General features: G+C 45.9%; 2 protein-coding genes across 2 annotated transcripts in view; one reads left to right on the top strand and one right to left on the bottom strand.

Moving 5' to 3' along the window:
- GTF3C1 (general transcription factor IIIC subunit 1) overlaps positions 1 to 14422 on the bottom strand; it is an 80626-nt gene extending 66204 nt beyond the window's left edge. The window contains exons 1-4 of the mRNA XM_040258373.1: positions 12426 to 14422; positions 7912 to 8121; positions 5123 to 5299; positions 4251 to 4394 (exon numbers count right to left, since the gene is read on the bottom strand). Coding sequence (XP_040114307.1) covers positions 4251 to 4394; positions 5123 to 5299; positions 7912 to 8121; positions 12426 to 12646 — 752 coding nt within the window. The 5' untranslated portion in view covers positions 12647 to 14422. The remainder of the gene's footprint in view (positions 1 to 4250; positions 4395 to 5122; positions 5300 to 7911; positions 8122 to 12425) is intronic.
- LOC120876459 (katanin interacting protein) overlaps positions 12892 to 23340 on the top strand; it is a 235688-nt gene continuing 225239 nt past the window's right edge. The window contains exon 1 of the mRNA XM_040258385.1: positions 12892 to 12934. Coding sequence (XP_040114319.1) covers positions 12928 to 12934 — 7 coding nt within the window. The 5' untranslated portion in view covers positions 12892 to 12927. The remainder of the gene's footprint in view (positions 12935 to 23340) is intronic.

Here is a 23340-nt window from a genome sequence, read left to right on the forward strand (position 1 = left end):
AAAACTGGTTTGGGAAGTTTTTCTTTGTGGTCTGTGCTATCCCTCAATGGGTCTTACAGATGCTAAGAAAAAGATTAGAATAATCATGGTTAACAGGAAATAAACTTATAAGGAAAGATACTTTTACCAAGAAGGCAGAAATTTTTTAAAACAGGGCTTATGTCAAATGAATAAAGAAATCTTTAGATGGTTATTAAAAATGGGATAAATAAGATGGATATTTATGTGATTTAAACACAGGGTTTTGATATTACACTTCCTAAGGTTAAATGCAACAACAAAAAAGGATGTCCCCGCTGGTCCTCAACATTAAAAGTTAAATAAGTCATTCTATTTACCATTTACAGTTTATGTACCATTTATGTACAGTTTAAATATGTACAAAACTCTATAAGTATAAATATAAATTTGGGCTTCCCTGGTGGCTCAGTGATAAAGAATCTGCCTGCCAGTGCAGGAGATGTGGGTTCGATCCCTGGGTTGGGAAGATACCCTGCAGAAGGAAATGGGAACCCACTCCAGGATTCTTGCCTGGGAAATCCCATGGACAGAGGAGCCTGGTGGGCTACAGTCCATGGGGCTGCAAGAGTCGGACACGACTTAGTGACTAAACAACAACAAATAGATATAAATTATATAAAGGGAGGGCTTCTCTTGCGGCTTAGCTGGTAAAGAATCCGCCTGCAATGTGGGAGATCTGGGTTCAATCACTGGGTTGGGAAGATCCCCTGGAGAAAGGAATAGCTACCCACTCCAGTATTCTGGCCTGGAAAATTCCACAGACTATACAGTCCATGGGGTCGCAAAGAGTTGGACACGACCAAGCAACCTTCCCTTTTACATATAAAGGGAACAAAAAAATTTACAGATAGCCAATCAGCAACTATTTGGGCCAAAGGGCCTAAGTTCCTTGGCTCAACCCTACTCTGGGGATCCCTTTATATAAACTGATAAAATGGACAGGAAATAAAAGAGGGAAAGAAAAACTCCTGAAACTCCTCCTGTAAGATCAAAGCTTATTGATTAGATCCTAATGAAGACCAAAGTCAAAAGGTATCAAAGTAGACAGAATTGAGATGAAAGTGTATAAAACTGGTATATTTAACTGGGCTTTACTTAAGATGGTTACATCTCTTTTGCTTAATTATGTTGTGGGGTAGACGTGTTTCATGTTGTTCCCTGTGTTGTATTATAAGATCAGGTATATATAAATAAATGTACCTCTCAGGAAATATTAACTGAACCGTTTAAGGAAACCAATAGGGTTACCTGAGCCATACAAATAAGTAAAAAATGGGAACTAACATTCAAGGGCTAATAAAAATAAAAATGGTGATTTTGCTCTGGGTTTAACATGTAAACTCAGAATATCTTTGCTGAATGCCTTATACAAACTTTTGGAGGCATGATAAATTCTAAGTTTTAGAACATAGAACTCATAAATTTTAGTTTACTTATTATCTCACTGATAACATAAAGTCAGACAAATCAATCTTTCAGAATCATTTAGGTGACAGACCTGCTTTTGGGGGGATGAAAAGTAACTGTCTTTCTCTCGCAAATCTCTACAAACCAGAAATATTAAGTATAGGTCATAAGGATCTGAGATTGAGCCTAATTAATTAGGTCAATCAGGCAAGACCTGAAACCAAGGAAAAAAAATAAAAAAGAAAGTGGCAGTTTTAAATCCAAGAAAATTAAAAAGAAAGTGGCAGTTTTAAAATTCAAACCACAGGGAATGCTCCCTCAGCCAAATTTTACAAATAGTAAAGCCTTAGTCATCTGAGCAAGCAACTTTAATGTATTCCAACTGTTCTTTGTAAACTAGTAAGTTTACATTGTCCCCTGGGTCGGCAAGATCCCCTAGAGTAGGAACAGGCAACCAGCTCTAGTATTCTTGCCTGGAAAATTCCACCGACAGAGGAACCTGGCAGGCCACAGTCCATGGGATCACAGAGTCGGATCTGAGTGAGTGAGTGTGCGCCACACACAAGTTTACGCTGTGATACCTGACTCACGAAGGAGCTTTTTTTTGAGTGAAGCCATGAGATCTTCAGTTTTGCCCTGTTTATACCATATGTCTGTGCACACATTATATAGGAGGTATCTCTACCTCGGGAAAGTATTATCAACACTGAATTTACACACCATATGACATCACTTACACGTGGAATCTAAAATATGGCACAAACAAACCTATCTACAAAACAGAAAACACACTCACAGACAGAGAGCACAGACTTGTGGTTACCGAAGGGGGAGGGGGCGGGAGGAGAAAAGAAACTGAGAGTTTGGGATAAGCAGATGTAAACCGTTATATACAGGGTAGATGAACAACAAGCTCCTAACACATAGCACAGGGAACTATACTCAAGACCCTGTGATAAACCATAATGGGAAAGAATATTTTTTAAAATGTCTATATGTGCAAAACTGAGTATCTTGGCTATACAGCAGAGACTGGCCCAACACTGTCAATCAACTATACTTTGATTTAAAAAAAAAAAACTGAATAAATAAAGAGCTCTAATCAATTTAAAAGTAAGAGCTTACAAATTAAAGAAACTGGCCAAAATGACTTTCAGGTTCACGGGAACTGGGAAATATTCAATATTAAGCTGCTGTTTGGTATTAAAGTTTAAGTTTGTGATCTAATCATGTCTTTTAAATTTGTTTGTGGGTTGTTCCTTTTCAGGGAGGAGAGGCATGCTGGCATATGAGGTCTTAGTTCTCAGCCAGGGAAAACCAGATATGCCAAGTTAAGGAATTAAGCGCTTTTCTTCCAGGGCTTACTGAAATCATTCTTTTGATGAGCTCCTCAGCTATCTGGGCCTGAATCCTGTGTTCTCACATCCTGAGTTTCCTCAGGGCTCAACGGCTCATGCAGGATGGGTGTAACTGCTGATGACTGTGACATCCTTGCTTACTGATATGGCAGGAAATAACTCCATTTTTCACGCCCTTTGTTGCAAAACTATATAACCTGATTCTCCCCAACTCGTCTCGTCAGAGCAGTTCTCTCAGGGTTGCTTCAGATGCTGCCTTTGGGGCTTAAAGTCCTAAAAATTCCCACCAAATAAAATATAATTCTCAACTTTGAGGTTGTATTTTTTGAGTCAACAATACTGTAAAGTTTTAGGAAGCATCTATTCACACATTTTCTTATAAATCAGATGGTAAGAGAGGATAGGGATGATTTCACAAACAAGTTCAGCTGTTTTAAAATTTAGGCACAAAATGTGAACTTGGGTCTCCTTCACTGAAATACAGTGCTCTGTGTATTAATCAGAACACATCTCTGATTCTGCTCTCACTTTACTGGTGTGAAGGACCTTCCCTTCCTTTGCATTTTTAATGTGAAGTGGAGGTCATAATAAATGCTCCCAAGCTAATGGCCACCACAGGAAGCTATTAAAGGAGCCCAGAGCTCCTCAGCTGTGGGGAACAGGGAGAGAGTGAGGGGTTTGGGGGGAGGGGGTGGTGCTGGGAGAGGGGCGGAGAGAAAGATATTGTCATGCCTCTGGGGAAGGCGAACTTGGCTTTAACGACCCACACAGGTCTAGCAGCAGCAAGGGCAAATGTACGGGATCGGGAGACTTGTTCTTTTGTGCTGCCTTTCCGGGAATGAAAGCATACACGAAGGCACAGATATTCACTGCTTAGGAACGAGCACCAAGCTGTGCCAGGGCCTCTCTACAGAAGAGGGAAACAGTGGTTCAGTGAGGTCAAGTGACTGCACCCAAGTCAGGAGCAAAGATTTAAATACAGATCTTGACTTAAGCCCCTTGTTCTCTCTCTACCCACAGAATTCTGTCGCCATAACAAATCAAATTTGACTTATCGGCTTTTCTTTCTACCCTCCCCCTAAATTTCACCGAAACAGTCCCTACTGCTGGGCTGTGGGGCGAGAGGTATTTCTTCCCCCTTCTTTTCTATATAATTTCCAGATTTTCTAAATAAGCATGGCTTATTTGCATAATCAGAAACAGATGGAAAATGTCTTTTTCCTAAAAGCTAGTCATATTTGATTTCGCCTCTAGGATTTTGGTTTTTTTTTTTTCTTTTCTTCATTGGCTGCACTTCAATGCACAGAACTTCCAGACCAGGCACTGAACCCGCACCCCCTACAGGGGAAGCCAGATTCTTTACCACTGGACCACCAGGGAAGTCCCGCCTCTAGGATTTTTAAAGGCACAAGACACCAGGCTGAGATACAGAGGTAAGGAAGCGCTCTGGAGTCTACACTGTACCTGTCCATGTGAAACCGGTTCAGGAGGAGGAGGATTGAGTGCTGCTGGGCCCCGGTGGGCAATCGGATCACATGCGACTGCATCGTAATCAGCCCATTTTTGTTCAGAATTTTCCTGTGATAGTGAAGCTTCCCAGCATCAACCCTGGAGGAGAGGAAGAGAGCAGTCATTCTGCTTTGCTGGTTGCTTTCAGCCCACGGTGCAGACGACGTGAATACCAGAGACACGTCCCCACCCTCTCCCCGCGTCCAGTCGGCCTAAGAGAGCCGCTATGTGACAAAGGTCATGGAAAGCGACCCAACCTCAGGCACACTCCAGACCCCCTGGAGCGGTGGATGAGGAGACAGGGTGGGAGGTGTATGTGTGTAGAGGACCGAGGAATGGAGTGGGAAGGCATGGCTGGGTTAGCAAGCAGCTGATCAGACAAGACACGGGCATCTAATCATGTAGCAGCCAATAATTAGGGTGACCACGCATTCTGGTTTGCCAGATGGGCTCAATTTATGCCCACTGCCTCGCATTTCTTCTGGTCAGCTCCACCTTTCACTCTCAAAATGTCTAGTTTGAACAGGGAATTCTATGGCCACCGTAGGGTCTTTTTCCCCCTATTTTTGGCAGTGCCATGCAGCATGCTGAATCTGAGTCCCCTGACCACGGACTGAACCGGTGGCCCTTGCAATGGAAGGGCAGGGTCTTAACCACTGGACAACCATCGAAGTCCCCCCTTTTCCTTTTTTTTTTTCTCCCAGGGTCTCTTCAATGAGAAAGTACCACGCCTTCAACCACCGCAGATGCTGGGGCTGCCCAGGTGGCAGGGCCTGATGGTCAGGGAGCCCCGACATTTAGAGCAGAAAAGCAAAGCATCCTCTCACTTGAAAGCAGTGCTGTGGAGGTCTCGCTGGAGCTCCCCCTGCCACCGGGACCGGCCTAAGCGCTCCAAGATACAGTAGGAGAAGTCCGGGAGCTTCAAGTCGGGGTCGCCCTCAAAGCCGATCAAGGCCCGGTACCGCATGTCCTGGGAGGCAACAATGATCAGTTTCTTCCCCCACCTGCAAACCAGAAGCCACCAAGGGAAAAAAAAAAAAAAAATCACTTTAATTTTTTTAAGCAGAACCTTAGTGAACCATGGTTTCCTGCTTCTCCTCAGAGGTTCACAATCCCCAGTTAAGGAGGTTTCCATCCTTAGAACCACAAGAGGGTTTCAGCGGGAACAGAGCCAGTCTCACCATTTCCTTGCTCGGACCCCTCCCCGTCCTGCCAGGGCCCTGGGACCCAAACCCAGACTACTCCCCACCAGAGCCTGGAACCTTCTACACACCCCCACTGCCTGCCTCTGCACCCACAATGGCCCCCTTGGTCCTTTTCCCACCTCATCCTTAGGCTACTGATTCTCATCCTTTAGATCACTGCTCAGATGCCAACACCTCAATTCTCCATAAAAATGCTAGCCAAAAGGCCATCCCTGCCTCTGACCATTTCTGGACTCATCACACACCTGGCACCCTTAGAAATGGCCACATTTTGGGGGCACACGTTCCTGCCATAAGCGCCCTAAGTGGGAGAGGGGCAGGTTGTCATCTGGGTCCCCAGGACATCCTCAGTGTCTTCAATGGTTACAGAAGGGCCTCTGTAACCATCTATTAAGTGAACGAACATGCCTCCTGAACTGGACTGAGGAAACAAAACTTCAGAGTCAAGAACAGTGCCCTGTGTGATGGGTGGACCTGCCATTCTTGAGAGCAGACCTGGGACAAACCATTAGCTCCTCCTACTGTCCGGGTGTGCGAAAAATAATGTCTGCAAAAGAGATCAAGGCCCTGTCCCAGCAAGGCACTTCAAGAAGCCCTGGCTTGGGATATAGACTTCTCTGCTGAAGCTGAACAGTCCCTGACGCTGAAGACAAAGAGACTCCGCCCTGGGACCTTGCCTGCTGACTTATTAGTAAATGGCCATCTTGGGCAGACTGTCTTGGGTCCTAGCCCTGCTGCAGAGATCCCATGAGGGTGTGCTGGCAGAGAAGCCATCCTTACTCACTCCTTGGCATCGAGACATACCAGCTGGAGGAGCTCCCTCTCCCAGGAGAGTAAATCACTAAGGGTGTGTGTATGAGAGCCCACGGGCTCCCAAGCCCTCCCATCTACAGGCAGCATCTACTCCTCCAAGCCTGTGGTTCACAGATGCCTGATCCTAAGGCCTGTCTTCACTCACATCGCTCAGCCTGACAGGTCCTCCTCCTGCTTCCCTCCCACCGCCAAAAAACCGATGATTCTGCTGCTCCTAGAGAGCAGGCAGAAAGTAAAAAGTTGAGGTTGCCGATGTTTTCATTTAGCTGCAGCTTCCTTTGCACTGCTTGTGACCCAGTTAGTCTTCCATACGGTCCATCTCTAAGGAGTGTTAGGCAGCGAATACACATGATGGACGAGACAGTCTCCTTTCTGGGTTTGCACGTCACAAACTTACGACCTGTGTCCTCGAAACAGGTTCATTAAGTTAAACGGGAAGAGCTCAGCTGAGAAAAGCTTGAAAACAGGGACGCTGACTTGCTCCTTTAAAAATGTATTCAGGGTGGTTTACCCCCATCCTGTAGGAACTCCAACCTTTCCCAGTAGCTGACTCTAGGACTCGTGCCCGAGGCCTGATTTGCTGACTGTGGTCATCAAATTATCCAACACTGATTAAATGCCATGCAAGGAACCAGTAATGCCAAGATAAATAAAAAATGGTATCTGCCTTTGTGGAGCTCCCAGTCTATTGAAGAGAAAGACAAGAAAAGAATTACTTACAAGGGGATGTGGTAACTGAGACTGGGGTTATGAAATGACACGTACAAGGAGCCCCCAATTCGGGCCTACGAGCGTGACGAGAGCCTGTGGGCCGTCACCAGGGAGAGCTCTCAAAGAGGGGGGTTCCTGAGGAGGCAGGAAGCCCGGTGGGGCAGGGGCAGGAAGCAGGTGCGGCAAAGCTCCAGGAGGGGAGGGGGATCCAGAGGGACAGAGAGTGAGTGTGGCTGCTTCTCAGAAGCTTGGCTCCAGCAACAGTCATAGTCACAGGGAATCCGAGGTAGGGAGAGGGTCACAGTGTCAGGCTGGGGAGAAAGCAGTGCCGACAGGGAAAAGCTGAAAATACAGGAGAAAGATCAGCCAGCTGACAGAGGCGGGAAAGAGCACGAGGTTCTGGGGAGAAAGAGAGGAAGAGACATCACCGGCTGAGACAGGGCCTGGTTTCCGCCTCCTCTGAGGTGCGGGAGGAGGGAACTGGGGGGGGCAAGTCTGCAAGCTGAGGAGGAAGGTGGCAGCAAGGTGAGTTCATGCTGGAAGCTTCTCCCTGTTTGTCAAGTAGGGAGGGAGATGGGGATGGGGTGAGGGGCTTGGGAAATTGAGACCCTGACTCAAGACTCACAAAAGGTCTGCTCACTAGGCAACAAAGGACGCAACCTGGACACAATGGGAAGAGAAAGGCAGCCTTCCCCACCCCCACCCCAGCCTGAGCAAGATTAGCCCCAAAAGAAGTGGAGTGATGAAGGCAGAGGGCCGGCTTAGTTAGGGCAGGATGGATGCACTCTGAGAACACCGGGGCTGCACTCCATCCTGGCGCACTGACCACACACCCCAACTTAAAGCAGCAAGAGGCCCACCAGTCTCCCACCGTGCAAACGAGTTACCTGCCAAAGGCTTCCACCATCGTGCAGCGGGGCTGTAACATCTTGGTCCTGATGTCGTTGGTAATGTTCTTCCTCTCCTTGAAGTACCGGCATGAGCCCTGGATGCCATCTTTATTCTCTAAGATCATGTGAATGGGGTAGACATCCTCCAGAGGGACCGGGTCCCTCCTGGACTCCACGATGCCCGTTTCCAAATCAATTTCTTCATACCTAAGGCGGGGGGGGGGGGGGTCGGGGAGGAGTGCACAAACATCTCAGCCTCAGAAGTAACATGTGCTGGGTGTGTTCTTCTGAAAACCTCTGGCCGAGGTCGGGGAGAGGGAGTAAGAGCCCCTGGTCTTCCTGCCTTCCTAACGCAGGACGTCTTGACAAGCACTGTCTCTGAGTCTCCATCCCAGACAACACAGATCTTCCCAGGAGCCTACACGTTCACCCCCAAGGATGAATGCTCAAATCAGAACCACCTTCCTGGCCCCACTACCTTCCTTGCTTTTCATTTCCCCCGCAAATCCTGTGCCTGGTTTCCAAACCATCAAGTTTGGACTTAATGACTCAAGGCTTCCCTACTCGGAGATGTCACCTTTCCATCTCTCTAACTGCCCCTCTTCTACTTTCACCCATTTTTATGGTTTTCAATTATCACTTGGCATGTTAACAATTCTCACCATCAAATCCTCAGCCCTGTTTCTTGCCCCCAAACACTAATCCTGTTTTCAACTGTCATGGTTGATGAGATCAAAACCAAAGTTATGACGGCCACTTCCCACCTCCAAGCCCCTCCTTGGTACCGTTTCCTCCCAGTGGCCTCTCATCAACACCATGGAGACATCCTGAGCTGTGCTTCTTTTACCCAATCAGCTACGTTTGTCAAGTTTTCCTTCAGAATCCTGCTCACATCCTGCACCTGTCAAACCCCATCTACGTTTGTCAGTGCTTTTCCTTCTTGCCCTGTCTGTAACCTCCGCACTGCTTAACCCTCCATTCTCAAATCACACCTTGTCAATTCAGGCCATTCTGGCCTGCTCTCCTCTGGCTCTCCAGTTATAACTTCCCAGGCTTCTTTTGAAGGCTCCTGGGCCTTCATCCACCCCAGGGCCATGTCTTAAGGCTTCCAACCACACTACACTCTCTCCCAGGGAGGGTCTTGGCCAAGAGCTTCCATTACCAGCCACAGGGGTGACTCCATGTGCCCAGCTCAGTCCCACTCTCTGACCTGCTGACCCTCCCACAAAGCTAGATGTTGACCAACCAGAATCTCCATTTGATAACCCACAGGAACCTCAAACCCAGTGTGTTTCAAGGTACGTTCAGCATATTCCCCACTTCCCACCCCCCAGGTTTAGCCTTCTTGCTGCACTTCTGTGGTCCCCATCATAGCTGGTCCCCATCACAGCAAAGGGCAGCAGTCATCCATTTCAACCGAAGCAAAACCTGAATCTGTTTCTTTTACTTAACCTTTGCCATTCGTTGCTTTTGTTAATATAATCACCAAAAGCATGCTATCAATAGCTGTAAGCAAACATAATGGCCTGCCTCAGGGGAACCTGTCCCAACCCACCCCCCACCTACCCCCCATCTGCTCTAATGGAAAACTGATTTGCTTTTGTTCAGCTCACAGGGATGCATTCTGACCCTGCCCACCTGTCAATCGCTGCAGAAAAGAAGGAATTAGCACATCCTTTTCCTCTGCTGGCCCAGCCAAGAGATATTCTGCAAAATTCCAGTATTCTTGCCTGGAAAATCCCAGGGATAGAGGGGTCTGGCAGGTTACAGTCCATTGGGTCAGAGTCGGACACGACTTAGCAACTAAACAGCTACTTCTCATGCTGGCCCAACCAAGAGATATTCTGCAAGACTAATGGCCTTTCAGGGGCTTCCCAGGTGGCTTGGAGGTAAAGAATCCAACAGCCAAGCAGGAAACACAGGTTCAATCTCTGGGTTGGAAAGATGCCCTAACCCACTCTTGCCTGGGAAATCCCATGGACTGAGGGGCCTGGTGGGCTACAGTTCATGTAGTCACAAAAGAGTTGGACACAACTTAGTGAACAGCAACAACAATGGCCTTTTAACTTTTTTGCCTCGCCTCTTCCACCCTTAACAGAAACTGGCATTCAAGAGATTGGTACTCAAGGGCGCTAGTCTGCCATGTTCATGGATGCGCAGTTTTCCAAATAAAGTCACTATTTCTTTCCTCAATACCTTGTCTCCCGATTATTGGCCTGTCGTACACTGTGGTGCTGGAGAAGACTCTTGAGAGTCCCTTGGACAGGAAGGAGATCAAACCAGTCAATCCTAAAGGAAATCAGTCCTGAATATTCATTGGAAGGACTGATGTTGAAGCTGAAACTCCAATCCTTTGGCCACGTGATGTGAAGAGCTGACTCAATGGAAAAGACCCTGATGCTGGGAAAGATTGAAGGCAGGAGAAGGGGACGACAGAGGATGAGATGGTTGGATGGCATCAACGACTCAATGGAAGTGAGTTTGAGCAAACTGCGGGAGATAGTGAAGAACAGGGAAGCCTGGTGTATTACAGTCCGTGGGGTGACAAGGAGTCAGACACGACTGAGCAACTGAACAACAAGTAACACACTCAGATGCCCAAAAGTCAGGAACCAGATGGCATCATCCTCCAGACCTATTTTTCTTTATACCCCACACCCAACCAGTCACCAAATCCTCCAGATTCTTCTGCCTCGTCTGATTCCATCAGCTTTTTCTCTTCATTCTCACACCCACCATGGAAAGCCAAACCTTGACTGCTGGTTCGTGAGTGGATTACTACAGATCTCTCAACTTCACTCTTTGCCCCTAGTCTGACCCTCCCTTAGGTGGTGTAGGCTTTAAATGGATTGAAGTGAAGTCGCTCAGTCGTGTCCGACTCTTTGCGACCCCATGGACTGTAGCCTACCAGGCTCCTCCGTCCATGGGATTTTCCAGGCAAGAGTACTGGAGTGGGTTGCCATTTCCTTCTCTAGGGGATCTTCCCGACCCAGAGATCGAACCCAGGTCTCCTGCATTGTAGGCAGACTCTTTACCGTCTGAGCCACCAGGGAAGCCCAGTTAAATGGATTAGTCCAGTCCAATTGGTAAGGGCAGGCTGGATTCTGAACCAAGACTTCCTGGATTCAGCTTCTGGGTTCTGCCCCTGCTAGTAGACGACTCTCTCTGTGTCTCAGTCTTCTTTCCCTTGAGGGAGATGAGGATAAGAATATCCAACTTTGTTTTAAAATTAAATAACTTAGTATATTTAAGAATCTTAGAACAGTCCCTGCTTGCAACAGCCATATACATAAATGCCAACTATTATTCTTCATTCACTACTTTCAGTTCTACACTTCAACCAAACTTATTTCTCTTCCTTTAGAAAAATTCTGCCAACTGCCTACCTAAATCCAACCTTTAAGTCTTGTTTTACACAGTATTCCCTCTGGAAACCTGACCCTCAAAACAAAACAAAACAAAACAAAAAAAACCCCACAGGCTTTGGGAAACAAATCAACACCCAGTCATTTACAATGTCTCTAACTTTGGATGGTTGACTTAATTTCTCTCCATCACGGATTCCTCCACTGCAAAATGGGGAAGATAGCTGGGAATTCCCTATCAGTCCAGTGGTTAGGACTCAGTGCTGGGTGGGGAATGAAGATCCCGCAAGCCACACACTGGAGCCAAAAAAATTAAAAACAAAAACAAACAAACACACAAAAAATGGGGAAGCAAAGAGCACCTTCCTCATAGGGTCAATTCGAGAATAAAATGGGTTCAATCTCCTGAAACAACAGGAACAAGATACTGCCTAGTACCAAGTTAGGTGTTTGTGTTCAGTCGCTCAGTCGTGTCTGACTCTTTTGTGACCCCACGGACTGTAGGCCGCCAAGCTCCTCTGTCCATGGAATTTTCCAGGCAAGAAGACTGGAGCCGGTTGCCATTTCCTTCTCCAGGGGATCTTCCTGATCCAGGGATCAAACCTGCGCTGCCTGCTTGGCGGGGGGATTCTTCACCACTGCACCACCTGGGAAGCCCACAGCACCAAGGCATAAGGAGCAATAAATAAATCTTAGCTATCATTACTGTTGTTGCTGGTGTTGCTAAACTTGTTCTTAATCCAGCACTGAATGAATGCTCCATAAAGGTCTGCTGATTTCAATTGGTCTCTAGTCTTGATCTGAACAGCCTTACTGCTTCAATCCTAAGCTCCACTTCAAAGAAATTACTCTTTAAAACCCAAAGCATATCCTCCCAAAGCATATCCTTCCAGTTCTGCTCACCATCACCCCAAACACACACGAACATAATGGAGCATCACAAGGCGATCCCCCAACTCCATCAGACGCCTGGGCCCTGCCAGGCCGAAGACCCCCCAATCAGCCTACTCTGCGCCCCCCCATCAGGCTCCGGGTCTTCCTTCCGCTCCACTCCTTGCTCTCCCCTCTCATAAGAACCTGGCCGCCTCCCAGCTCCACCAGACCCCGAGCTCTGCCCTCTCCCGCCCGCAGGGCCAGGCCGCTGACCGGTCTTGGAGCTGGAGGTCTGGTCGCTCCCGAGGCTCCTCGTAGAAGCTGATGCCCGGGTTCGTGGCAAGGGCCCGCCACAGAAACTCCTGTGTGTAGGGCTCCAAAGGAAGCGGGAAGGGCGGCACTCGCGTCTCCAGACGGCTCCAAAGCGCGGGAAGGCACAGGCCATCAAGCCCCTCCAGGGCCACCTCGTCCAACAACGACTCTAGCGCGTCCATTGCTACTTCAGTTAGCTGCACCCGGGGCGCCTGCGTACCACGCCGCCAAGGGCCCCCGTCCAGGGCGCCTGCGCACAGCGACTGGCAGCCAGGGAGGCGGGGCGGACCCGGGAACCGGAGGAGGAGTTCCAGACCTAGATCGTAACGTCACTCCCTTTGGGGGCGGGTTCATTCCGTGGAGCTCCTCCACTATTGGTCCGGAACCCCGCAGTAACCAGGGGAACTGCAAACAGTGAAGAGGCCGCTTCCGGTTCGAGCTCCCGGAACCGCCGCCTCTAGAGATGGACGGTGAGTGTCCGTGGGCCCCTCCGGGAGGTCGGGCAGTTACTCTCCCATTCCTCCTGAGGGCCCTCCGGGCAGAATCCTAGGCCACAGACCCCTGGACCATCACTGCCTGACCCAGGGGAGTCGCCGTCGGAGGAAAAGGGAACCTAAGTGGTCCGGGATGGGAAGAGGAGGCTGGGGGGAGTGGTCAGTGATTTTGTCACTGTGCTGCCTGTGGTTGTGTTGGGACCTGGTACTGGCCGGGGCATCAGAGAAGGGGTTTAGGGTGGGGAAAAAACAAAAATAAAAACAGATAGAGGTCTGGGGGGGTGGGTCTTGTATGTCATGGGTGTGGAACTATGGAATATAGGAGTTAATGAGGGTAGGCATTTACAACGGTAGTGCAATCATCAGCTTACTGGGGATGGGAGTCGGAGGAGACTAGGCAGTACTCTCTGTGCTTTGATGTTAATGATACTGTTCCGTGCCAGAAACTCTGTAAATGCTGTCAAGTAGCTCGATAAGCTTCATAAATTTTTTGAGTGTTATCCCATTTTACAAATGAGGACACAGGCTCAGAGAAGTTGAAGTATCTTGCCCCAAATCGAAGTCATCAAGTGGCAGAGTGAGAAAGGGACCCAGGCTCTGGAGCTGAATTAGGGAGTTAGAGATATGGAAGGAATTTTAGAAGCCCTTCATTCCAGAAGTTGCAAATACAGATACTTGCAGGGGCAAGTCTAATGGGCTGGATTGGGCTGTGATTAAAAGTCAATTTCTTTTCTGAAAGAGAAGCTTCTCACTCAGCTCAAAGCAATTATTTTCCTGGGGGGTGCTTCTCAAAATGCTGTGATGGCTAATCATTCTGAAGGCCAGCCAGATGCAGCCTGTGGGCCATCATTTGAGGATCCTCAGTAAGAATCATGGCTTCTCCGGTGGCTCAGATGGTAAAGAATCTGCCGGCAACCCAGGAGACCTGAGTTCTATCCCTTGATCAGGAAGATCCCCTGGAGTAGGAAATGGCAACCCACTCCAGTATTCTTGCCTGGGAAATCCCATAGACCAAGGAGCCTGGCGAGCTACAGTCCATTGGGTCACAAAGAGTTGGACAGGACTGAGCAACTAACACTTTCACTTTCAATAAGAATCATAGAATTCTATGATTCCAAAAATAGGCTACCCTGATATCTCATTTTATAAATGAAAAGACTAAAGTCTAGAGAGATTGATAGAGTCTACTACCAGTAGTACCTACTGGTAGACCAGTAGAGTCTACTACCAATAATTTTTCCCACTACACCACTGTCCCTCACTTCTGGGAAGTTTGTTCCTTTGTTATATCTGCCTAATACAGTATGGAAAAAATTTTTAATTGAATAATCTGTTTTACACTTAAAAGACATCTTTGCCCTTTGGACTTCAGAGGTACTATAAAATGTCATTCACCAGTTTGCCCAGTGGAAAGGTCCATGTTAATGTTGCTACAGAACATCAAAACTCAGATTTTCTTTTTACTTAGGATGGCTTTATGCTCTTACCTCAAAAGAGCTTTGTATGTATTATGTCTGTGATATTGACCATATCAGAAATGAAAGATGAGAAAATCTTACATTTATCATGTATCAATTCATTTAAAAGTAATAATAAGTGCATTACTTCAGAACATAATACTTTTAATGAAAAGAAGCTATATTTCCCACCAAAAAGATCAGTAGAAAATGTGGTATTGTTTTACATTTTCTTAAATCTCTTTAATACCTGGGTTAGTAGGAAATAGCTAGACTCATTTCTGCTTCATCAGCCAAACTGGTATTGTTATTTTGGCTGACGTATTTGAAGAAAATGGGGCCTCACACAGACATATATTTGGGGCAGGGAATATTTTAATTGCCATTTTAGATAACTATAGACATTCTTCTTTGATACTATTCCAAAACTTACCAAGTGGTAATTTCTCAAAGGTCAGCCACAATGTGGCATCTGAAACCATATCAGTGAACTTTTGTACTCTGTTACATTAAAACCCATTGGTCTATCTTGCCCTTTGATTGCATATTTTACCCATGTATAATTTCGTAATATTACGCATTGGTCATTTGGAAAATGTTATTTCACTGATTTATGCAAATCTTCAAATGTTGACATTGGAAATGACATGCCATTTATGTAGTATTAAATGGCATGTCATTACACAATGTCAAAAAATTACATTCCTTTAGTATTCCTATCATTTTTTTTAAAGTAGTTTAAGTATTGGGAAACTATTAAACTCAAAGGGTAGACTAAACAAGTTTCCTACTTATTTCTACTGGAAAGCTTAAGATTTTTCATTGGCAACAAACACCGTCAGTTGTTTCCATAAAGAGACAGGCTTACTTTTTTTGTATTTAAGAAAATGTCTGCCGCACACTCATGTCTGAATAACTGTAGTTTGTCTTTTCATTGTTCATTCAAGTAAAGACGACATTTGATAAAATATTTGGCTAGTTCATCTGGCAAATTAATCACACAAGTGTTTTCTAGATCAACTGTTGTACTTTGGCTTATAGCAGAAGTGTTTGATGTGTACCTTACATTTTTTCACATAGAATATTTTTTAAAAAAGTGTTCTCATGGGTTCAAGTTTAATAAAATTAATTTTTCTTGTCTCATCAGTTCAGTTCAGTTCAGTGGCTCAGTCATGTCCAACTCTTTGCGACCCCATGAACCACAGCACGGCAGGCCTCCCTGTCCATCACCAACTCCTGGAGTCCACCCAAATTAATGTCTATCAAGTCGGTGATGCCATCCAACCATTTCATCCTCTGTCGTCCCCTTCTCCTGCCCTCAATCTTTCCCAGCATCAGGGTCTTTTCCAGTGAGTCAGCTCTTCGCATCAGGTGGCCAAAGTATTGGAGTTTCAGCTTCAACATCAGTCCTTCCAATGAACACCCAGGACTGATCTCCTTTAGGATGGACTGGTTGGATCTCATTGCAGTCCAAGGGACTCTCAAGAGTCTTCTCCAACACCACAGTTCAAAAGCACCAATTCTTGGGCACTCAGCTTTCTTTATAGTCCAACTCTCACATCCATACATGACCACTGGAAAAAGCATAGCCCTGACTAGATGGACCTTTGTTGACAAAGTAATGTCTCTGCTTTTTAATATTTGCCATCTATTTGTCTCTGCCATCTATTTGCCATGAAGTGATAGGACCGGATGCCATGATCTTCGTTTTCTGAATGTTGAACTTTAAGCCAACTTTTTCACTCTCCTCTTTCACTTTCATCAAGAGGCTCTTTAGTTCTTCTTCACTTTCTGCCATAAGGGTGGTGTCATCTGCATATCGGAGGTTGTTGATAGTTCTCCCAGAAATCTTGATTCCCACTTGTGTTTCCTCCAGCCCAGCATTTTTCCTGATATACTCTGCATATAAGTTAAATAAGTAGGGTGACAATATACAGGACCTTCTTAAGTGAAAATGTACTGTTGTCTGTTTTGTCATCAGTCATGGCACTAAAGAATAAAATGACAACTGGTACAGTATGGTGCCAGTGCCTTGTAGCCACTCAAGCTATAAGCGGTTTTATTAATACCTACTGTTGTTTTTGCATCATCAGTGCAAATACTGACACGGTAGAAAAAGTCTTAGAATTATGATAGAGATAATAATTGTTCGTGGGAACCCCTCTTCCTCCCAGGATCTGTGGAGCACACCTTGAGAAACACCGCTATAGACCAGTGGCAAGAGGTCTGTTCAGGCACTTCTAATTGCTATCTTCTGAGCACTCCTAGGGCATTATTATGACCAAGCTAAGGAACCTGTCCATTTTTCACACTGATTGAAAAAGTGAAAGTGAAAGTCACTCAGTCCTGTCGGACTCTTTGCAACCCACCAGAATACTGGAATCGGTAGCCGTTCCTTTCTCCAGGGGATCTTCCCAACCCAGGGATCAAACCCTGATCTCCCGCATTACAGGCAGATTCTTTACCAGCTGAGCCACCAGGGAAGCCCAAGAATATTCAACTGGGTAGCCTATCCCTTCTCCAGGGGATCTTCCCCACCCAGGAATTGAACCAAGGTCTCCTGCATTGCAGGCGGATTCTTTACCAGCTGAGCTACCAAGGAATCCCTTTTAGGCTGGTTACAAAAAGAAAAAAGTTGTTCTCTTTAAGAAAGTATTTGCCCTGAGGTTAGATTTAGCTTCAAATAATCTCTTTTTCCTTTGTGATTTTATAAACTTTGACCTCTACACAGTTTTCCAGGCACATATCTATTGGGTAAAGTGAAGCATACTTGATGAATTATGATTCTAGCCAACTAGAAAGATAAGTCAAGCCCAGCCTTGTTAGAAAGATGTTTACTTCCTAATCTCACAGAATTTTAAATATCTGCTAAGTATCCCCAGACTGGATTGTAGTTTGGTGTATTCCACTGTGCTAATCACCATAGCTTTCCACATCATTTTTCCCTGGCTCATTGGGTTTGCCTTTCGGCAGATTCTGTGTGGTTCTGAGATGAAGGTACTGTAATGCTCATAGGTTTTCTGGGCCAAATAACTCGACTTGGATCTCAGTGCTATACTCTGACCTTTGTTTTCTGAGTCTCAGTTTCTCTGAGCCTCAGTTTTCCTGTCAATAAAGTGGAGATGATACTGGAGCTTGCCTTGTTTTGTGTGCCAATTCGTTGGTGAATCTATTATTGTGGATTCAAGGAGACTGTGCAAACACACTTAACGCCAAGTCTGGCGTATGAAAAGCACTCCTACATGGAGGTTATGCTGTTACTACCTGCCATTGTGCAGATTTCTTCTGTACTGCTGACAGAAGAGGGAGGAGGGAAGCTCGCTAACAAATAATAATCTTGGTAATTAGCTCACTCTTTGTTTAAAAGAAATCCCAATGTTTGACATGGTTTATTTACACAAAAGTTAATCGGCAGTGTAGGAGTCTTCTGCCTCTGAAAGTGTTCACCTTTATGTCAAAGCGGAATTCCCCGCCCCCCGCCCCCGTGCTTTTAGAATATGAGATAGCTGAGAAAAAAAAAAAATTCTCCTCAGTTTTGCAGGAACATGATAATTAGACAAAAGTTCAGCGCATCGAGATAATTAGATAGGATTTTAAAGCTACGCCTTTGCTTTAGTTCCCCCCAGAGCAAATATTCAACGTCTCCCCTATTTATACTGTTCATTTGCTTAGCAAACTTTCTCCAAGAATTAATAATGCCAACATGAAATTTAGCCTCACTTGTCTAAATAACCCCAAACTGCAAATCAGGTGATAGGTGAACTAGTATGGTTTTGCCGAAAGTACACTGTCGGGGTGTCTTTTCTGTCCTTGGGTGGTGTTTACCTGGGCTCCTGGTGATTTGTCTGTTTCTCTTCCTACTGAAAATAAATCAAGCCAAAATAATAACAATAGAATAGAACAAAGCAAGCATTCAGCAGGCAAAGTAAATGTGTGGTCCATGCAGTCTCTGGGTTGGTTCTGTTTCCCTCCCTCCTTGGCTACAGTCCTTCTGTCTGATTGATTTCTTTTCCCTTGCCGTTCCTCAGCATTCATTCCATCCTGTCGTTTTAGCTCACAGGAACTTGGCACACTCTGTTTTGTTTATTTTTCTTTGGGGCATTCTTTCAGTGACTCCACATTTCAGCGCCTCCTGTGTGCGCGCTGGGATCCAGAGACATCAAGATGAATTAGATTGAATCCAGGTGAAGAGGGGATGGGAGCTCAGTGTACTCTTCTCCAAGTTCTCTGTGAAGTCGATTTTTAAAGACATAAGTTACAATTTTTTTTTATCCTTAAAAAACAGAGATGGAGCAAATTTGAAAATGAAGTCTTTATAGCAGAGGTTGCAAACCTAGAGCCTCTGGCTGAGTCGGCCCACGAGCGTATTTATTTGGCCCATAATTTTTTTCTTTTAATTTTCTAAAATTTGTTGTCACCACTGAAAAATTGGAAGATTTCTCATAAATCTCCGATTATGATGTTTTTACTGGAAAAGTCAATTGATGAATCCCAATAAATATCAATAAAGTTAATATCAAATTGAAATTCAGCATGGTAAGAGTTCCATCTGCCGGAGCTATGTGGAGACCACCCCCTAAGAAGACAAGATCTCTTTCCAGTCCATCACAGCCCTGACCTGGCTGGCTTCCCTCATTGCCTCTGATAGCTACCTGGGCCCCTGTAGGCATTTGAAGTTGCAGTCCTGCCCTAGCATTAACTGGGACCGTTTTGAAAATCCCTGTACACTTTATTGTGTGCCACTCTGTGCTTTACTTGTTCTTTAAGCTTTAATCTGGGAGAAAAGAAAGGGGAGGCCTTATATTCTCTTCCGTTAAGAACTTCAGAGTTGGGTGAGAAAGCCAGACATAAACATAACTTTAGTCCAACTTGGTGGTCCCTAGAAGATAACATTTGTAAAGGTGTTCCCCATGCCCAAAGCACTCTGGTCCAGTGCTGGCTTTTGTAAATAAAGTTTTATTGGAGCAGAGCCACGCCTATTTGTGTACAAATGTACACCCACGGTCTCTGGCTGTTTTCATGCTTCAGTGGCAGAGTTGACTCATTGAAACAGGGACCATATGGCCCGCAAAGCCAAAAATATTTGCTGTCTGGCCCTTCACAGGAGGAGTTTGCCAACATCAGCCGCAGAGGACTCAGTATGGTCTTTCCGATGGCCCAATATGCTGCTGTAATTATGCTCATTCTATACTACAGAGCTAGTCAGTGGCAGAACCAGGACTCGTCTGAATAAAGTCTACATCCTAGTGCGTCATCAAAGAAAGACCTGTCCCTGCCAGTGCTGACCCGGTTCTCACAACTGGGGAGCGAGTCTGTGAGCAAGGCTTGCCCTTTAGGCTGGTGAAAGAATAAACACAGTTTAAAAGACACACCATCCCAAACTACTTTCCCAGCTCTCCCTGGACTCTGAGGCTGCTCCTCTATTCCCACGTAGGAGGGGGCTTACAAGAAGCAACATGGGTGGTTAGAAGGAGGAGCTTGGAGCTGTTTATAGAGTACTTTGTGTAGGAATAAGAAAGCATCCTTGTCCTCCACATGCCTTGTCCAGTACCCCTGGGCTGACTATTGATGCCCCATGGGGATCAATAGCCTGAGCCTTGTAGCCTCAACAGTTGCCCTGTGGACATAGAAGCTTTAACCAGAGAATTTTCCTGGGGAAGCTGTCCCTTCCTTTTCCCTAGCCCTCAGTTGGCCTGATTTCTGTTTTTCTGGTGGACAAGGATGGTTCATCCAGACTTTGTCTTTTGCAATCATTCAACACGTCTTAACAATATATTCTAGCCTAGCTATCTTTGCTACACCCCAGAGCCTCTAGTTGTATTCTGTTCTTCCTCTATTTTTCATTTAGTGTTCCTATGCTCCCCCCTTCTCTAGCCCAGTGAAGTCCCTGTCACTGCTATCTCCCATCTCATCTTGGAGCCTGATGCTACCTTGACCGCCCTGGGCTGATTACACGGCCCCCAGCTTACGTCCCTCGGGGATAGTAAAGCTGCAGGTGAATGCAGCCTCACCTATGTCTAGTCACCAACCACTGGACCCCTGCAGAGACCATGACACTTTTCTAAACTCTAGTGAACTTGAACCTCATGATGTATGTGTGTATGTCCTCTCCAGAGTCCCAAAGTAATTAGATACATTGTATAAACCCATATAAAATAACAGAAGGTTAGAGCTGGAAGGGGCCTGACAGGTCTAGTCCAGGATCCCATTTGGTGATGCTGATATGTCTCAGAGCCCTGAAGATCTGTAGAAAGGTCATAGATTTAGAAGCCTGCGGGGACCGGGCAGGTAGTATAACGCAGCAGCAGCCAGGTTTATTTCATTATGCTGCTTTGCCTCAGGTTCTTTCAACACCTGAATATATTTTGCATATCTGGGAATTTCCTAAAGAAATCTGCTGTCTACTAATTTCTTAAAGCTTGTGGCTTCCTCCATCTATGTTGTTGCTGTTTAGTTACTAGCTAAGTTGTGTCCAACTCTTTTGTGACCCCACGGACTGTAGTCCCCCAGGCTCCTCCTCTGTCATTGGGATTCTCCTGGCAAAAATACTAGAAAGTGAAAGTAGCTCAGTCGTGTCCAACTCTTTGTGACCCTATGGACTATACAGTCCACGGAATTCTCCAGGCCAGAATACTGAATGGGTACCCTTTCTCTTCTTCAGGGGATCTTCCCAACTCAGGGATCAAACCCAGGCCTCCCACATTGCTGGCGGATTCTTTACCAGCTGAGCTGTCAGGAAAGCCCCTAGGGTGGATTGCTATTCCCTTCTACAGGGGATCTTGCTGACCCAGGGATTGAACTGGGGTCTCCTGCATTGGCAGGCAGATTCTTTATCATTGAGCTACCAGGGAAGCCCTCTGTCGTCTATACAATAGAGGTAATAAATGTATTCACCTCCTAGGGTTGTTATGAGAATTAAATACATTAATAGCTGCCAAGCCCTTATATCAAGGGTTAGCACATGAAAAGTACACATGTAAGTACTTATGATGACAATGATTCATTCTCCTGGAAACGTGAACCTATGAACCTTCACTTGCATCTTTACTGTAGGGAAAAAACTCTGAGACCTGCTGATAAATGCCAACTTGGACTTGACCTCAGTGGCAGAGAGACAACTGGGGAGATGGGCGGGGATAAGGAACCAGAGGGTACCACGGGCCACCTGGCGGGCCATTGCCCTCAGCTCCCAACAACTGTTGCCAGGCAGGAACACAGACCCCATGTCAACTGATTTTTCAGTTTTTCAAAAGAATCCAGAATTCAGGATTTATACATGTGAAATCTGCCCAGTTTTATATGTTAGCTGGAAAAAAAAATGTTTTTTGGAGACCAGACAAATGTATATGGGCTGGTTTCAGCCAGTAAGTGACTTTGAATGTAGTCTGATCACTATCATTTATCAGATGTAGAGGCCATGGCATGGGAGGAGAGGGGCGGTTAAGAACCCCTGGTGGGCAGCCCAGGAGTGGGAGAACAAGGCCGAGATCTCTTTCAGTCCATTGCTTCTACCCCCACAACAAAGCCTTTCTCCCAGTGAACCTGCACAGTGGGAGTTCTGCCTCCTGCTTCCATTGGGATGGAGATTTTATTTTAACCATGCAGAGGGGAACCCTAAAAACCAGGGCTGAGAGTTTGGACTCTCCTCTCCTCTTCAAGGGTTTTCCTCGTGGCTCAGTGGTAAAGAGTCTGCCTACCAGTGCAGGAGACTTGTAGGAGATGTGGGTTCAATCCCTCGGTCAGGAAGGTGCCCTGGAGAAGGAAAGGGCCACCCACTCCAGTGTTCTTGACCGGGAAATCCCAGATCCCACAGTGGGCTACAGTCCATGGGGTTGCAAAAGAGTTAGACACAACTTAGAGACAAACAACAAAAACTCCTTCTCTTCTGGTTGATGCTCACCTGTTGTTGTTGAGTTGCTAAGCTGTGTCTGACTCTTTGTGAGCCCATGGACTGCAGCACCCCAGGCTTCCCTGTCCTTCACTATTTCCCAGAGTTTGCTCAAACTCATCCTGGACTTGACCTAAAGGGGTTTGAATTCTGGAACTCCTCTTCCCAGCCATGTGATCTCAGCCCAGGGTGGGGGGTAGGGGGTGGGGGTTAGTTACTTCATCTCAGTACCTAGACTCTTAAATTGTAAAATGGAGATTAACTGTAGGATCTTCCCATAGGGCTGCTGCAAGAACCAGGTGAATTCATTTCTAAAGCCCTTAGAACAGTTCGCAGTACTTAATGAGCTCTCAGTAAAATTAGCTCTCAGGGGAAGCATTGCATCTTTTTCCTTAGGAATTTGGGGATCTTCTGCACAGTCTCATGTCTTCCAAGATACTATTAGTTTGGAGAGAGGGTGAAAATACCCAAAGGACACTTTAATTTGAATGCACATACACAGACACGTATTTTCACAAATGCAGGGGCCTCACTTGTATTCCCTGGGGAACTGGAATGGGAGGATGGGGAGTGTGGCGTGGGAGTAAGTTTGGAAACTTGTATGATGGATACAGAGGTAGACCAAAGTCCATTTTAGCCTAGGAATCATGTCTCACAGAGACCACTGATTAGATTACAGATGTGTGGCATTTACTTATCTTTGCTATTTCAAATGAAAAACAAAATCAATATTTTTCAATTATCTCCAATGGTGCATTAAACTTACTTTGTCATATTTCATTTCGCTGTCCCGGAAAGAGAAAGGAGAAAGGGTCAAGAAAACACATTGTAAGAGAAGATGAAGTCTTTATAGCCATTCGTAATCATGCCTCCTGCCTTTCCATTCAGATATTTGGTCATTCACTCATTCATCGATTTCAGAAATGTCTCCCCAAGCCTACTCCAGTCTAGGCACTGTTCCAGGTGTGGGTAATACAGTAATTGAAAAAAAAAAAAAAAAAAAGAAAGCCAGACAGCAGCCTCTGATCTCACAGAGC

The sequence above is a fragment of the Oryx dammah genome, unplaced genomic scaffold, assembly GCF_014754425.2.
Source record: "Oryx dammah isolate SB20612 unplaced genomic scaffold, SCBI_Odam_1.1 HiC_scaffold_2, whole genome shotgun sequence".
NCBI classification, from domain to species: Eukaryota; Metazoa; Chordata; class Mammalia; order Artiodactyla; family Bovidae; genus Oryx; species Oryx dammah.